At 31.3% G+C, this 18,531-nt stretch overlaps 1 protein-coding gene across 1 annotated transcript in view; it reads left to right on the forward strand.

The window, feature by feature from the left end:
* Positions 1-878: 878 nt before the first annotated feature.
* The window catches only part of LOC143083741 (uncharacterized), a 43,872-nt gene continuing 26,219 nt past the window's right edge, over positions 879-18,531 (forward strand). The window contains exons 1-8 of the mRNA XM_076260033.1: positions 879-1,329; positions 2,489-3,180; positions 4,259-4,364; positions 5,090-5,236; positions 5,796-6,116; positions 8,814-8,969; positions 17,776-17,856; positions 18,367-18,474. Of these exons, the coding sequence (XP_076116148.1) occupies positions 2,509-3,180; positions 4,259-4,364; positions 5,090-5,236; positions 5,796-6,116; positions 8,814-8,969; positions 17,776-17,856; positions 18,367-18,474 (1,591 nt within the window). The 5' untranslated portion in view covers positions 879-1,329; positions 2,489-2,508. The remainder of the gene's footprint in view (positions 1,330-2,488; positions 3,181-4,258; positions 4,365-5,089; positions 5,237-5,795; positions 6,117-8,813; positions 8,970-17,775; positions 17,857-18,366; positions 18,475-18,531) is intronic.

The raw sequence follows: 18,531 nt of genomic DNA on the forward strand, positions 1-18,531 counted from the left end.
ACGCCATTCTATGTTGTTGTCCCACATTGTTCATCATTTGTTCATGTTGTTGTCTATTAAAAGTTGATTACATCCGTCTTAACATTTTAGAACCTGAGTATTGCCGTAATTACACCACAAATTTCATTCTAGCAACAGACACACCTGTGCACATTAAAAAGAATGGATGGACATAGATAAATTGATTTTGAATGCAGTTTTAGTTTCAAAATATAAAAAACGTAACTAGATTTAAGTAAGCATTTTCTTATACTCCTGTAAAATGTACCATGTGTAAGTTACCTAAATAAACTTAGTTGGAAAATATGTTTGAGAATTTAAGATTCCCTCATAGGATAGATGCTGTGTTTTGAAATTTGAAGTTGCTTGAAATCTGGAAATATTACATTTTTGCACCTGGTCTAATCACTCTTTCCATATAAAAAACGGTTATTTAAAATAAAACGTTAAAGAATTTATTGAAACTCTCTTCTCTCATTTTCACCCAATAAAGACTTAGAAATTAATGTGATCAATTCATGTATATATCTCTCCTAGCTACATAACCTGATTACTATGTTAACCAACACAACATATTAAATATTTTTTGACAATCTACTGACATGACCTCGGACATGACACTTTCACAGGTTTGGTTTCAGGTTTTCATCATTCGGACAATATTTTTAATGGGGCTTCCAAAATTAAAGTTCTCAATATTTATTTCTCTCAGTCTGCGACATTGAAGTTCGGTATACGTTTGTATTAATCAAGGTAATTTTAATTTTTAACAAAAAATATCAAGAATACGTATACAGTTTATATAACAATTTATAAATACATTTATTTAAAACTATTTATAGACCGAAATCAGGAAGTTAAAATGGGGGTGGGAAAAATCCAAAACAGAAAGCAAATTCGCTTTAAGATCATTTTTGTTATTATTTTACTTTTTATAAGATTTTGGCTATAGTGTTAAATAATAATATTTACCTTTCCAGTTAGTTTAGATTCTGGAAAGGTGTTTTATTCTTTCATTTAACATTTTTTTTAAAAGAGGTTACATAAGGGTTGCGTTGAATTACTTTGATATTTTAAAATGTAAGTCGAGGATCAGTTGTTGAAATAAGAGAACTAAAGGATATACAATTTCAAGAGGCATGAATGATTACATAAATATTGGTGAACGTGGATTCACCTAAACAGAAAATTCAATTATAGGACTCCCAAAATGACGTAAAAGTCGCCATATTGACTTCATTATGTAGAAAGCTGACTTATTTTTACAGAATGTTTGAGAAGCATTTGATATGGCAGTTGATGTGTATCTTTGATTTCTCCTAAAGTCAGGTAATTAAATAACAATTTACACAAAGAATTTAAATTAATCTTGTAAAATGCATTATATATAGAACCCTTTAATAACAAGGAATCAAATTCTTTTGTGTTTTTTGTTGCCTTATTACAGCAGACATATAGTACTATTGTATTGTTACAAGGAAATGTCTTTGATTTTGAAAATAAATAATTTTATCAGGAGGATATGCTTAAAATTGATATAACTGGAATTGAATTATATCTTGCATCAAAGTTGACCTATTATAATTTTCCTTTTTGTTTCGCTTCGACGAAATGAAAAAAAAAACACCTCATAGTCTTAGTAATGCTCTCGGTAATGCTATATCCAGCTGCTGCGACGACAGATGCGTCAACTATGATATTTAGTTTACATTTGTATGAGTTTTGGTACATCTCATTTCCTGTACTACCTTAAATTAATGCATGGTTTATTCAAGAAATAATTTGTTGTAGTTTTAACATGGGTCGGCATTAAATTCGTGATTATTTTTCCCCGATTGATAGTGAGGGCTAAAATACCACGTATATAATGCTTACCCATGTTAAAACTAAAATAAAGTATAGCTTGCATCAATTATTTCTACACAAACACTCTACCCTTATACACATAGAAATTATTTTAATTGTCCTAATCAAAATCGAAATATTTGATGCAAGCTATACTTTATTGTAGTTTTAACATGGGTAGGCATTATATTCCTTTTTTTAGCCCTCACTATCGCTCGGGTAATAATAATCACGAATATAATGCCTACCCATGTTAAAACTACAATTAAGTATAGCTTGCATCAATTATTTCTTAAGCTTTCGTAACGCACTAATAAAAATGTTACTCGCCTTGTAAAAAGATTTCACTTATGAAATATAAGTCCAAAATGAAAATAAAACATTAAGACCAAAAAAAGAGGAAGCAGTCCACCTGAATGCCAATTAAATTTGCATCTTGTATAACGATGGAGCGCTGGCCTTCTAAAACATGTTATTTCTGACTCTTAATTTGGATTTGCGTTTGATTGAATTACATTGTGTCATATTTTAGCGGTTCTTACCTTGAACACAATTGAATGAGGGCTAATCACACGTGTCTCGAACGCTGAAAGCTTGTTTCAACAGTCATTCATCTTCCATGTTTATCTCATGTTTCTTTCAGAGAAACACAAATACAACATCATGTCTAGCATAAAAGAAAGACAGTTTTTCCTTCAGCTATTGAGTTTCGTAACTGGTCCAGCAATTGACGTAATGCAACATTACTTCGAAGTGAAAATACTGACCAATATTGAATTCGAAGATTTCCTTAATGATCCAAACAACATCCATCAATTATTTCACCAATGTTATCCAACAACACCGTGTTGTAAATGCATGACAGCATCCTTGGCTTCGACTAGAAAAAGAGGATGTTTACATCTACAACAATTCGATAAATTGTATGACAATTCTGGTTTACCTCAACCAAAACATGAGAATATGATGGGATCTAAAATTCTTCAACATTGCCTTTGCAAATTTTCTGCAAAAGGTTCAGTAACAGTTGACGAGCTCGATATCACGCTATTCTATGACGTTGTCCAACATTGTTGTCCATCTAAAATGAATTTTATGTGGCGCAAAAATATTAAAGACGTAAGAAATTTTCTCGCACATATCCCAAATGGTCAGGTTAACAATACAGATTTCGAAGATAACTGGAGAACGCTGACCAATGCAACTTTAGGTTTTGCACGAGAGATTGGAAATAAATGCAAGAAAATGTTTCAGGAAAAAATATCAGAGATTAAAAATTCATCAATAGAGGTTTTGAAAGAAAAGCTGAAAAAGTCAAATGAGGATATAATCAAGGTAGTTTTATTTTTACATCTTATGTCTTCTAAGGACTTACATACACGTGTACGTAATACAAGTAATTGCAATGTTTTATGTGTAAATATATATTTTTAAAGGAGAAGATTAAAAACAGAAAAACAACTTATTTTTCCTTAAAAAAAATAATTGTCCTAAGTATGCAAACAAAATTGAAAGACTGTAGGCCCACTGTTTACGTTAATCATCTGTTCTGATTAGTTTTTGTATTCATTTAAAAAATCACGGAACAAACAGTAGGGATCAGTTCTAACCTCTCTTTTAAACTGCCAGACTTACATTGTAACTGTATTAGCAGCTTTCTTAAAAGCTCTGCCAAGGACCTGTTCCAGGGTAGAACTTTAAGAATAAAACCCTGCGGTGATGTACAGTGCTAATTTGGTCAAGTCTAAAGGTGAGCATAATATACACGACGTATAGATGATTTTGTTTTGCATTTGTTGATGTCTTATGGTATGATAAAAACATTTATGAACTCTTAATATTGGGTTTGACGCATTACAATAATTTTTGCAATAGTAACACTGCGGGGTTCCCTATTTGACCTTTTTAACCTTTTATGGATTCGAGCGTAACTTATGAGTCTTTTCTTAGAAGAGACGCGCATCAGGCGCAAATTTCAATTGTGGTATCAATGACGAGTTTATTCACATGTGAAGCAGAAAGTTGTGACCCTTCCGTGGCACCAGTGTTCAACCCCTTTATTTTTTTTATACAGTGACTGCGATTGGTATTGTTGTTTGTTCTTGCTATGTTTTCTTTGCTTTTTTTCAAATTCATGTCCATGGTGTTGTCTGTTTTAGTTATACTTATACTTGGTATCTAAATTCTCAATCTTTTTAACGAGACTTACATTATTATTTTTTTCATATTTGAGGACATTGTTTTGTTAAAGTGAAATTATTGTACGCTTTAATTTCAACGATTGCGAATGGCCTTTGTGTTTGAAACTTTTGCACATATGGAAACAAAATGCATGGTGGCAAATTGTCCTCAATTCAAACATATTTATATTTAAAAAAGGAGCTGAGTCATCTTTTAGTACCGGTTATTTCAGATGTTAGAGACTCTAAATGGAATAAAACAAACTACAGTTGATGAATGCAAGAAAACAGTAGAATTGATCAATAACAAGCAAGATGAAAACTTCAAGGAACTGCTCAGTAACATAATATATATTTACTTAAAAATTTCTACATTTGTACTAGTATGCAACCCCAAGTATTTTGTGCATGACGGGCTACATATATACCGGTCCATTTCTATCGTTCAGATATTTTCAATAATTTATTTACGCGTTGAAGGAATTATTCGATTGATAACCGTATTGAGGATAGATTCGCAAAACCAAGTTATATACATGTAGACGCACCCGGTCTTGTGAGTTCATGCGAATCCCTCTGTATTTGTTTTGTTTTTCATAGTTTGTCTCCTAAATTAGTTTAGGAGATTTGAACACGGTTCACTATTGTTGCATTGATAAATGTTTTCTGAACCCATGTATTTAATAAAAAATACTGCAATTAATTCTACTCAGACATTTTCAAGACAATAATTCGGATATTGAAATATCCCCATGCCGATGAAATACCAAAATGAAGATAAATGTAGGTCAATTTCTTATTTAACATAATCACTTCATTGCGTACCATGTGTCTTAGTATAAAAGGGAAACACAATCTTTGTCCCGCACTAATTGATATTATTTTTACTTTTCATCATGATTCAGCAAATCTATTAGCTTAGTATTCTTAAAGTTCTTAAATATTGATAACAGTTGGTTGAACATTTTAATGTATGTTAATAGGAAAAGCTGTGTTTGTCTTTACATAATATATCTGGCATTTAAGCAATGTATTACAAATAACTCATTTCAAAATTATTACAGATAAGTCAGACGAAGTATCAAAGGAAACAAAAGAAAATACAAATGAGATGCGTAAATTGAATCATAAAGTGGATAACCTGGATTCAATTATAAGAATTGCAATAGAAAAAGCTCTTGAAAAAACAAAAAGACAAACTTTGGCTGATGGTAATCAAATTTTATGTCTTAGTTATACAAAATCATATATATATATAATATATATATATATTCATATATTGCTCCTTTTCAAACAAAAAAAAGTAGGTAAATAATTTCAATCAAGTTTGATGCCCTTGGCATATTTTTCTTGCATTCTTCATAAATTATATGTTGTCCTAGAATTTTACCATCAAACTAAAGGACCGATGGGAATTGATTTAAATGGTTTTAGTTTATCAATAAAAACTCACTTTTTCCTTTTCAAATATTATATTTTATGAAAGCTTCTTTGAGTACAGACTTTTATAAAAGCATACAGTGTCAAGTAGTATTACACTAAATAATTTCACAGATTTATTTTTTTAATAGCAAACCGAAAACGATACTGTTTCTGAATGTTTAAGACAATCAAACACTACCTTTAAGATTGTTTCGCCTAAGGTTTATCTACTTACTTTTCAGTATAACTATTTCGTAGGTTCGTAGGCAGTTTTAATGAGATGATCTTAAAACAATATGTTTTCGATATTTTATGCCAATATAGTTTTCATGATTTTTTGTATTGTAGATAACAGGGAAATCACAGTTGCAACGAAAGTAGACTCTTCCAGTTGGGACGAGGAGAATACCATTACAAAATTATCGAATATAGTTAAATCTGAAAGTGACAAAAAGAGTGGTGATGCTGGAACGTTTCAGATAAAAAATGTTGAACATAAATGTATCCAGCTAGACCTTGTTGCTTCCCCTGATGTTTTCAAAACCCCAGAAAATCTACGTAAAGCTGTTAAATCCCTCGTTCATCAGCTAGTAGTAGCTGGAGAAATTAACACTAAAATCACTGGCAAACTAGCAATAAATCTTACAGTGAAAACTCCACTAACAAGAGGTAACTGTCGTTCTATTTCTCGCAATTCAACAGTCAATTACATTAGCGTAGTGTCCACAAATAACAAATAAAAAATAACCAATTTTCAAAGAAGTGACAACAAGGTGAAGGTAAAACTTTTTAAATCCTAAAGATAAATCGATGAAATTCAAACATTTTTATTTACAACGTTCAAAAGTACATATCACTTAAGTCTTTTTTAACAATAATCACACGATACTTGAATTTTGTCTTTATTTCTAAGGTCTTAATAGTTCAGACATTTAGGAAACCCGACAAAATCATAAACTGACTCAGTTGGATAGATTCCAGAAGATTGGCGAAAGATACCAAAGGGACATTCAAACTCATAGATCGAAAATAGACTGACAACGCAAAGACTAAAAAAAGAAAAAGACAAATAGAATTATATCAAATGGGTTTTGCTCATTGTTGAAAGCTGTACGGTGAACAGTAGTTTTTAATTCCTGTCTTGTGGAGAGTTAACTCACTGGCAGTTATACCACCTCTTTTTTTTTTATAAATTATAGTACAATGTATATAAAACACAACATATAAAATTAAAGGCTTAACAACACACACGAATCACATAAAAAAATATAGGTGTTTGAGAAGCCCCTTACTTAGAAGGATAATTCACTTTAATGAGCTGTTGCTTATATATGTCATATCCCCTTCCCAAGAAAATCATAAAATGAAAATTTGCGCATTAAACTTTCCAGCTTATTCTTTCGGAGTTTCACTAAAAATTAAAAATAACGAAGAATACCGAACTCTGAAGAAAATTGTAAATGGAAAGTCCTTAAGCAAATGGCAACAACAAAACCAAAACACATCAAACGGATTGAAAACAAGTGTCATATTCCTGTGGAACAGACATGTTCTTGTTTGGAAAATTATGGATTAAACCTTGTTCTATAGATCTCGCCTGTATGACAGTCGCATACAATTTCTTTATATTGACAACAAAATGTAAGGTATGTTTGGTGTAATGTTATTTATTAATTAGATAAATTTAGCTTTTAGCTAGCTTTAAGTAACTGTGTGAACTTGTTACTGGTTAGGTTCGTTCTCGTTTCAATGGACTTTTACAGTTTGTCTGTGAGAGTTTATCAACTTTGTTAATTATTTCATATTATTTATCTGCCTTTTCAACATTGTCCGAATCAATGGTGCTTCAATCTAGGTATTTAAAAAAAAACACCAGTTATTGGCATGACACGGGTTATGTTCTTCTCATAATATTTCTTATGATAGTATGATACTAAACCCCTAACGGGAGGGATTGTGTCTGATATTCATATGATGAAGACATAATCTTTCAATCAGTTTAATTGAGGTCTGGAGCTGGCATGTCAGTTAGCTGCTAGTAGTCTGTTGTTGTTTATGGATTATTGTCATTTTATCTATTTTATTTTGTTACATCTTCTGACATCGCACTCAGACTTTTCTTGAACTGAATTTTTATGTGCGTATTGTTATGCGTTTACTTTTTTTTTACATTGGCTAGAGGTGTAATCATAAACATGTTTAACCTTCTGCAATTTTGCGCCTGTCCCAAGTCAGAAGCCTCTGGCCTTTGTTCGTCTTGTATGATTTTTAATTTTAGTTTCTTGTGTATAATTCGGAGTTTAGTATGACGTCCATTATCACTGTACTAGTATACATATTTTTAGGGGCCAGCTGAAGGACACATACGGGTGCGGGAATTCTCGCTACATTGAAGACTCATTCATTGGTGGCCTTCGACTGTTGTCTGCTCTATGGTCGGGTTGTTGTCACTTTGACACATTCCCCATTTCCTTTCTCAATTTTAGTGTTTTGTCGTTGGGCTATTACTTCTCTTTGCAATGGTAATTTTTCTTCCACTGTTGCCAATTTGCATCCCAATAGTTCATATAAAATTAATTTGACACCAAAGACCTGTTAAATCTTACAATACAGCAAGACCTAGGTATAAGGTAACAAGGATGTTTTGTAATTATTCTCATTTTTTTTATTTAGTCTTAAATTAAAAGTTAGACATTAGCAATCAATTTCTTTATATTTCATTTATTTTCAAATTTGGCAGTTGAAAATGTAACATTTTTTTTTATCCAAACGTATTAACTTATCTCACCAGACTATAAATATGCACTTACTTTTGCAATTAATATCAATGTAGATAAGTACTGAATAATTGAATAATTTTACATATGAAAGTAAACATTATTACCTTTCTTAACAATACGAACAATTAGTAATAATAAAAAGTAACTTCGAGCAAATCCTTCATAACAATCGGATTATTAACCTCAAGCCAAATCCGTTGCTTTTTTTCTATTTAATTGATTAAACTTTGACTTTACATACGTGAAACTATCATTATAAGTATTATGTATGTCAACTACATGTAGCATATCAGCTTAACATTCTTCAACTTTTTATTCTTGAGTAGGAACATTTTATCGATTCTGTTTTTTTCAATATATCGGTACTTGATAAAAACATGAACAAAAACATTTTTGAGTTATTGATATTTGACCGATTATAGCTAAAGTTATACTTTCATCAGAAATCAAATTAAAGAATAAACATTTTCAAGAGTTTACACTTAAAGCATAAGTTTTTTTTCATTAAACATTGAAGTCATTGAATTATTTAAGAGGTTTCGTAGACAGTTTTTATTCTTCAAATTGTATTGTATACTTTTCACAGATGAGATAGATGTTGTTCATGCAGTCTTTGACAAAAGTGAGACATTTGAAGAAGAGGCTACAGGAGAGGGAATCGACTTAAAACCCGTCATACATAAGGACTCCCCATTGGTCCAAGCATTGAAAACTGATCCTGATCACTTTGACAAATCCGGTTGTGAGTATTTAAATAATTATGTGTAAAATATGAGACATTTGTATGGCCAAGTTCATAACAACCATAAATACTACCGTGGCAATAACTCAAAGTAATTGGTTTCAGTGCAATTGCATATTGAATGATATTAACATTACTTGAAAATGTATAATTAATTCAACCAGTCTTTTATTCGAATCAATCTTTTAGAACTTTTTGTTTGTTAACAAAAGCGCATTAAAGATAGCGATATCAGGCTCATGATTTGGTACGCCATCGCTCCCGATCAAAAAACAATTGGAAGGTTCAATCAAATACCAGGTGGAAAAGAATTGAACCGTAAAAAAATCCGATAAGTTGCGCTAAATACGTCCATGACAATCTTAGCTTTTTATCAACAGTATTTAAAAAAACAAACTGATTATATTAATTAGATTTCATGTCAATACATGTTTCTGAATACTGGGCTTGCACTATCTCCTGACTCTAAACATCCCCCAACAGTGACAAAGACCTAGTGGTTACAAAATATTCATCAAGGATACATATATCAGTCTAATAATTTTGTACGTGATATGCGCGTTTTGTCTATAGAAGACTAATACGCGGCGCTCGAATAAAAAGAAAAAATTAAATTACGAAGCTAATGATTAGTGTCCATAAACTCATTATAAATACTAGGATTGCAATTTTCGATTTACTCGCGACACTTCTACAAAAGACTCATCAGAGGCGCTGAAATCCAAAAAAAAAGTTAAGTATGGTGCTCTGGAAGGGTAAGCAGATCCAGTTTCACATGCGGCACAGTCGTGTTGCACATGTTTTTACAGATAAAGAAAGGCAACAGAAGTATACTGCTGTTCGAAATTCATAAATTGATTGAGAAAAAACAATAATCCGGGTTCCAAACTAAAACTGAGGGGAAACGCATCAAATATAAGAGGAGAACTACGACACAACAGAAACACTACATTAAAATGTAGCACACAGAGAAATGAATCTTAATAGAACAATGACCATTTTGCTAACTTGATACAGGACATTTTAAGACAAAAATGTTGGGTTGAACCTCGTTTTGTGGCATGGAAAACCTCCCGCTTCTATGGCAATGTTAAATATAACATCAACATGACACATTACATGGCAGGAGTACAATACAAACAAACGGGAGAACATATTGGACAGAGAAACACACGAATAATAGTTAAGAAAAGGTACCATGTTTAAAACTTAATACGTCAGACGTGCGTTCCGTTCACACAAGACTAACCAGTGAAGCTCAGATGAAAAAAGTTCGAAAGCCAAAAGAGCATGCACTGAGGACCAAAAGTTCCAAAAACTGTGACCAAGTACGGCAGACCCGGTAAATAGTCTTATTCGGTAGGTCACATTCATAAAAAGAAAAGGGATTGATGGTACGATCTATTAAATTGTTTTTCCAAAACGATGAGCCAACTCATGATGGCGTCCGTAAAATTTACGTTTTCAACTTCACAATTTGGAACTCTTGGTTTAGTAGCTTTCTTTTGAGCAGCAAGCCTCTATCAAGGAAATCATGATAGGAAATACTAGCACCGGAATATCGTATCAATTGGGAGATATATATTCAGTATGTAGGCGCTGCTGGAAATGGAAAGTTCATAATTTGGAAGATTAAATCATCTCTTGTGTCATAAAGTTTTGATTTCCACCTACCCTCTTTGTCAATTTCTAGATGTATGTCAAGATGCGAGGCCGACTTAACTGTGTCTGTTGTATCCTTTATCTCTAGTTTGATGGGCTACATGCGTTCAGCATAGTTACCATATTTTGAATTATTTAGTGAGCCTATGAATTTCATGTGATTTGCGTCACAAAGTTTATTTCCCGTGCTAGAGGTTGCATTTCTGTAAATATTGACAATGCAATTTCCCATAGGAACTCCTTTTACGGCTAAAACTGTACCACTTTTACTATGAAGTTTTGAAAAAAATCTTATCCTAAAATTGAAAGTTCATATGCACCACAATTTTTTTCAAAATATAGGGCTGTGCGGCATATTTTCAACGTTTATATGCCCTGAACTTCTCAGAGTTTAAACTTACACTAATTTTCTTAACTACCCCTACGTGGAATGAAAGGTTACCACAGATTTCAATGTAAACAATATGCACGTGTTTATTTACTGGTAACATTCCCAAGTTCTGTCTCTGCGATATGGAACAAAGAGAGCATAACTGGGAACCAGTATGTAAACAAAATGAATTTTCTATGAATATTCAATTACTCCCCAAAAGAGGCGTGTTTTGAGAAACAGCTGTATTTACAAAGTGCAACCTATACAGACATTTATTCAAATAGAAAACTCTCTAAAATCAGTTTTTCTCACATTAATACTCATTTATCAGAATTAAAGTCTTAAAGAAATCACTGTGTATACTCTAAGTTTTTCTTTACTATACATTTTATACCCCCTCCCCTGTTTCAATTTTTTAAAGAATTTGAAAACAAGACTTTAATTATTGCCAGCTTACCCTATTTGCATATTTTCTGATAAAAAATGCCTAGAACCTGTTAAAAACTGTTATGATAACATATTGAAAGCATATCAGAATATCATAAATGTAATGTTTAGCAGTCAATCATTACATCATTCAAGATTATATAAAGTATCCAATCCAGCCTCTATCTCCAGTCCACATCTTACTGTATGCCTATTTGTCAATTAAAGAACACATTTTCTGCCTCAAATGGTCAATTTAGAAATCTTGTCACAACAGTATCATCTTTAACCATATATCTGACACAATTTAGCTACTATATATACTAGAAGTGTTCAAACAAAGCCATATTTGCAATAGTTGTATGTATGCAGATACCAGTCTGAGATATAAATTCACTTAAAATGTTGTAGAGATGACTGCTAACATTTGATTTTTCCATAACTTCCAAGCATAGTTATTGTTTTCTATATCAAGAACTTTAAAATCATAAAATCATAGCATTTACAAGTTAAAATATTTGTTTTATGACCCAGGGGGTAGGCAATTTTCTATGTTTCTTGCCCCTGGGGCCTCAAATTTCCTAAATAATTCTGCTGTTTCTAGCAATTTGGAATATTTAGTACATATTCAGGATAGAACACACTATTGTAAGTTTTCTTGAGATATTTTTGTTTTTCTAGCTTGTATTTATTATGACATGGTGACAAAAAAGCAGATTTAGGTGTTGCGGCTTACTTTTGGGTTATCGAAAGGACACAAATACCCCATAAATAATATTCAGGAAGGATCTATGAGTTTCAATGACTGCGAAGAGTAAATATAAGCACTTCTTAACAATTTAACTTACAAATATGCAAATATTATGATTTAATTTTGTATCCAGGACTTTAAGTAAACTATGCATACTGTAAACTGTGAATTTATGCTGAGTCATCATATTTAAGGCCCAGGATTCTATCAATCTTCATTAAATATTTATAAAACTTCTTATTTGAGTTAATTTCTTTAAAATCTGTGAAATAAAGCAAATTTGGTTAAATTCTGAATGTTCCCCTTTTTCACCCTATATAGGTTGCATTTCTGTAAATATTGACAATGCAATTTCCCATAGGAACTCCTTTTACGGCTAAAACTGTACCACTTTTACTATGAAGTTTTGAAAAAAATCTTATCCTAGAATTGAAAGTTCATATGCACCACAATTTTTTTCAAAGGTCAAAATATAGGGCTGTGCGGCATATTTTCAACGTTTATATGCCCTGAACTTCTCAGAGTTTAAACTTACACTAATTTTCTTAACTACCCCTACGTGGAATGAAAGGTTACCACAGATTTCAATGTAAACAATATGCACGTGTTTATTTACTGGTAACATTCCCAAGTTCTGTCTCTGCGATATGGAACAAAGAGAGCATAACTGGGAACCAGTATGTAAACAAAATGAATTTTCTATGAATATTCAATTACTCCCCAAAAGAGGCGTGTTTTGAGAAACAGCTGTATTTACAAAGTGCAACCTATAGTAACACCAAATGCACGTTCCTGGTACCTATGATAACTATTGCGACAATTATTGTCTTAAGTGAGATTAAAGGCCGATATATATTTTAAAATCCATAACCTATTCCGAACAGTGAAGAGCTGCAAAACCTAAAAGGACCCTGAGAAAAGCTATATCAGGACAATGAGTAAAATTTCAAATATATGACAACGAGTTTCAGTTAAACGATATTCATTTTTTCCTGTCAAAACTCGATAATGAATTCTATGGAGGTTCATCTTAGATATTAATCTTAATGATACTATATAATAGATAGAAATTACTTCAACGATTTATAAATAGAATAAATGGTAATTAGAACTGAATTTTTCGTTTTTGTTTATTTCTTTCAGCAACGTATTTGATTATTAGTTTTGGTATTTGTACAAAAAACCCATTTTTTTCATGTATTACATGAACCAATACATATCGGATAAAGGCATCCGACACAGGGTCAAGGAATTTAACTATTGGCACGACGATAAGGGGTCGAATTCCCTCAAGACGTCACATTCAGTGAGACGACATGCATGTAATTTCTGTGAAAAGTACGATATTTTGCATAATCGATGCTCCAATTTATTTTTCTCGCCAATTTTAACTTCCACGCCCTTAATATAAGTGCATTTGATTTTAACAATATTACAGTCTGATAAACTCATAAACACATATGACTGTAATAGTTTCTGATGTTCCTCGTTTCAAAGTTTCTGTGAGATCTATTCATTTTCAAAAACAATTAATATTTCCAAGGGGAACTATTCTTTAAAAATAGTTGAAAGGCACTCTTTTTCTAACGTGACCCTATGATATAAGTTTTATAAAATGTTTTGCAAGAAGTGTACACTTGCGAAAGCTAATAGTCTGGAAGAATAGACAGACAGACGGACGGACGTGCGTTATTTCAGCATGTCGCACGGGGGACACAGTATGAATATTTATTTAACAGTAAAATTACGCTTTAAGGGAAGTATTTTAACATTAACACCAGCAAAGTAACAAAAAAAACCGGACCAAATATTGATTATAAAACCGAGAAAGTATGGCAATATAATGATACAAAATTAAAAGAAGCAGGTTAGTTTGTAACAACCTTATTACACATTCATAAACAGAGAGAGGTATTTATGATCACATTGTATTATTCACGAAAACAATATTTATCAGTAACTGACTTTTGATATTACGTTTTATATGGACCTGTTCAGATTAAATTGACCGAGGACGAAGTCCGAGTGTCAATATTAGATAAACAATATACATCAAAATAGAAACAAGGCTTCGGATACGTAAAGTAACCTTTGAAACACGTGATTGTAATATCCAATGGAAACACGAGAATGCTACACCATATGTAATATTGCAATTGATATGTTTTTCGTTATAAGCAATATTAATATATATTGATCTAATAAATGTTTTAATAACATTAGTGATAACCAGACTTGGGGTAATTGTAATTGTAATCGTTAATCAGCTGTAATTGATTACAATTTTTCAATAAAATTGAGAATGGAAATGGGGAATGTGTCAAAGAGACAACAACCCGACCAAATAAAAAACAACAGCAGAAGGTCACCAACAGGTCTTCAATGTAGGAGAAATTCCCGCACCCGGAGGCGTCCTTCAGCTGGCCCCTAAACAAATATATACTAGTTCAGTGATAATGAACGCCATACTAATTTCCAAATTGTACACAAGAAACTAATATAAAAATAATACAAGACTAACAAAGGCCAGAGGCTCCTGACTTGGGACAGGCGCAAAAATGCGGCGGGGTTAAACATGTTTGTGAGATCTCAACCCTCCCCCTATACCTCTAACCAATGTAGAAAAATAAACGCATAACAATACGCACATTAAAATTCAGTTCAAGAGAAGTCCGAGTCTGATGTCAGAAGATGTAACAAAAGAAAATAAACAAAATGACAATAATACATAAATAACAACAGACTACTAGCAGTTAACTGACATGCCAGCTCCAGACTTCAATTAAACTGACTGAAAGATTATGATTTCATCATATGAACATCAGGCACAATCCTTCCCGTTAGGGGTTTAGTATCATACCATCATAACATATATGAGAAGAACATAACCCGTGTCATGCCAACAACTGTTTTTAGAATAAATGTCTTTAGTTCCGACGCAAAGACCTTATCAGTGACTCAATATTAACGCCAAAATATGCAATCCTTAATGACTTGACAACAGTATCGTAATTATATCCCTTCTTAATCAGTCTATTTAAAGGTTTTGTAAGTTTCTGAGGTGAATACTGACACCTTTGTGCTTTATAAAGAATATTTCCATAAAAAATTGGATGTGAAATACCTGAACGTATAAACAGTCTGCATGTTGAGCTATATTTACGAATGATGTCTTTATACCGATGATAAAATTTAGTAAAAGTTTTGACTAGTTTGTGATATCGAAAACCCTGGTGTAATAATTTTTCAGTAATACATAAATTTCTCTCGTTAAAATCTAAAACATTGTTACAAACACGAGCGAATCGTACAAGTTGAGATATATAAACACCGTAAGATGGTGACAAGGGAACGTCACCATCTAAAAACGGATAATTAACGATAGGAAATGAAAAATCATCCCTTTTATCTTAAATGTTAGTATTCAGCTTTCCGTTAGTGATATAGATATCTAAAACATTGTTACAAACACGAGCGAATCGTACAAGTTGAGATATATAAACACCGTAAGATGGTGACAAGGGAACGTCACCATCTAAAAACGGATAATTAACGATAGGAAATGAAAAATCATCCCTTTTATCATAAATTTTAGTATTCAGCTTTCCGTTAGTGATATAGATATCAAGATCGAGGATTCAAGTAATCATTGTTATCATTAATCAGCCAAAAATCTAATTACATGTAATTTAATTTAATCAATTACTTTTCAAAATGCCCTGCAATCTTGATTAAATTTTGATTACATTCTGATTACAATGAAAGAAATCTTTAACTGTGTTTATTGTCAATAATGAACCTTTTTGTTATTTTTATTTAATAGATATAAAATTTAACAAGTTAAGATAGTTTGGTTTACTTTATCAAGCATGTTAATTTCAGTAAAAAATAAACTGTTACAATATTAAAAAGTCATCATTAGCCTTTGTAAAAGATACTGTACATATATTCACAATTTAAAGATGTACATATATATATATTTGATAAAAAAACGGTTATATTTTAGCAATATTATATTTTTCTTTAACCCCGAATTTTAACCTTTTGTTAATATTGTGATTATTGTAAACTTTGAATTGACAGGTAGGAAACCAATTAAGGTTTGTTTTTATTGCAATTTCCAATTGAGTATAGCTGTAGGACAATATAGATGATTAAAGATTACTCAGACATGTGAAAATTTATCTAATTAGCACACACTAAATTAAAAGTTGGACAAATATCTTGTTTAAAATAAGCAAAATTTTGTATGTACTTGGACTGGACATCTAAAATGCATTGACTTATTGTAATTGTATTTTGTTTACAATTTGTTTAAAAAATTCTATTTAATTTTAATATAACTTTTATCTGGTAACTTTATTTCATCCATATTTTAACTTCAAAAATCTGTGGCTTGAAATACAGCAAACTCTTTATAAAGCCATATTCAATTGAAGTCAAAATAATTCAGAGATCAATGATGATAAAGTGTAATGGGTGACAATGTTCGTGTATGTTTGTGGTGAACTTTTGTGGTTTATTAAATAGATGAAGTTTGAAGTTATCATTTTAAAATATATAAAACAAAATGCTTTATAAAAAGAACTATAGTTATATTAAACATTAATTCATTCACATCATTCAAAATGTTTTGTTTTTTTAATTCATTGTAATCAGATGTATTCATGATTAATTTGCCAATGTAATCATTAATTTAATCAGAAAGTTTCAGAAATGATGTAATCATTAATTTAATTTAATCGTACAAATGACAAAGTAATTGTAGTTTAATCAATTACATTGAAAGAAATCGGACCCATCTTTTGAAATAACACAAAATACATTTGATAAAGACGAAAACAAAAAAAAAAGAGTGCACGAAGACAAAACTAAAGATTTAATAAGAAGAATAAACCAAAGACAAATGGAATATTCGATAAGATTTGACTGTTATGAAGTGTCGGAAATCAGTCATTCAGATTTGTATTGGTTTCTTAATCTTCGTGTATTTCGAAATCAAAGCGCACAGACTCAATAATTTCTAAATTTTGCTTACATATATGAGATCATATGTACTTGCTAATAGATGATCACTCAATATAGTTTATCTTTTCAATTTCAAAAAGAACATATCATTAACTTCATTGTGAAATGGGCACACGAAAAACATGAGTTAGAACAATCATCAACAGGATGGTCGCAGCTGCCTGCAGAATTGTGTTTTGCGAATGTTTTATATGATTTTAATAATATTTATTTTACTGTCTTTCGGTGAATCAAATACGTGCTGGTACTGACGTTTGAAAACTGTTATTCACTGAGCCCAACGGCAGAGTTTTTTCAAAGATTAATTAAACTATATATTCACCGAAACAAAAGACAATAATTGCTATATTTCATATTCCGAGAGACATGTATGTATTGACCAAAACCAATTGTACATCAAACGTTTTAAACCAAAATTATACACCCAATACAACGCAAAGTTTTGCGCAGGGACTATACTTTTTCCGCAGGTGAATATGCCTATTTATTCAAATTCCCATTTATATGGAAACAAAAACTACTAAGGCTTTAACAATATTGAATAATTATTATCATCTTTCTTGTAGTAAAGTCAGAAGTAGAAAATATAGACGACTGTACTATGATTAAAAAGGTTAAAATGGAGATAACAGATGACGGAAAATACGGTATTTTTTTTTAATATATCTATAATACAAAAGAAGCTGTAAAGAATTAGCACATACAATAATCTCAATTTTATACAAACAATCTATTTTAAAATATTTACTGTATATTTGTTCCTAGAAGGTTGCATGTGAATTATATAGCTTTGATATAAAAAGGACTAATTACATATAAAGCAAAATTATCATTTATGTTCTACATACATCAAACTCAAATTGACTTACAAACTGTGATCATGGTGATGGTACGATAAGTAGACACTATATTTTTTTAATTTTGCAAGCTACATTTGCTGAAAAAAGATAAGAAAAATCATTGAGTAAAAAGATCGCCATAAGTCGGGTTTGCTTTTTTACATAGGTTCTGATGACTTTTCCATTCGTTATGTCTAAAACATATGTTTATTTTTATTTTGATGAAAGACTGATTTGTATGCGGCAAATTTTGTAATGTTTCTGTAAAGTTTAAGCTTTAAATATCATTAAAGTTCAGCCTTATCTTTTCTTTTTCAGAAGAGATTTTTATAGCTGTTGACAATTTGAAATGCTTGTTAAAACTAACAGGACTACCTAATGATCTATTGCACACTGCACCTGAAGAGAAATCATCTGATGTTAAAGGTATCATGATATAACTTCTATTACTACAATTATTACGAATATGCATATCAACATGCT

This window comes from Mytilus galloprovincialis, chromosome 7 (genome assembly GCF_965363235.1).
Source record: "Mytilus galloprovincialis chromosome 7, xbMytGall1.hap1.1, whole genome shotgun sequence".
NCBI classification, from domain to species: Eukaryota; Metazoa; Mollusca; class Bivalvia; order Mytilida; family Mytilidae; genus Mytilus; species Mytilus galloprovincialis.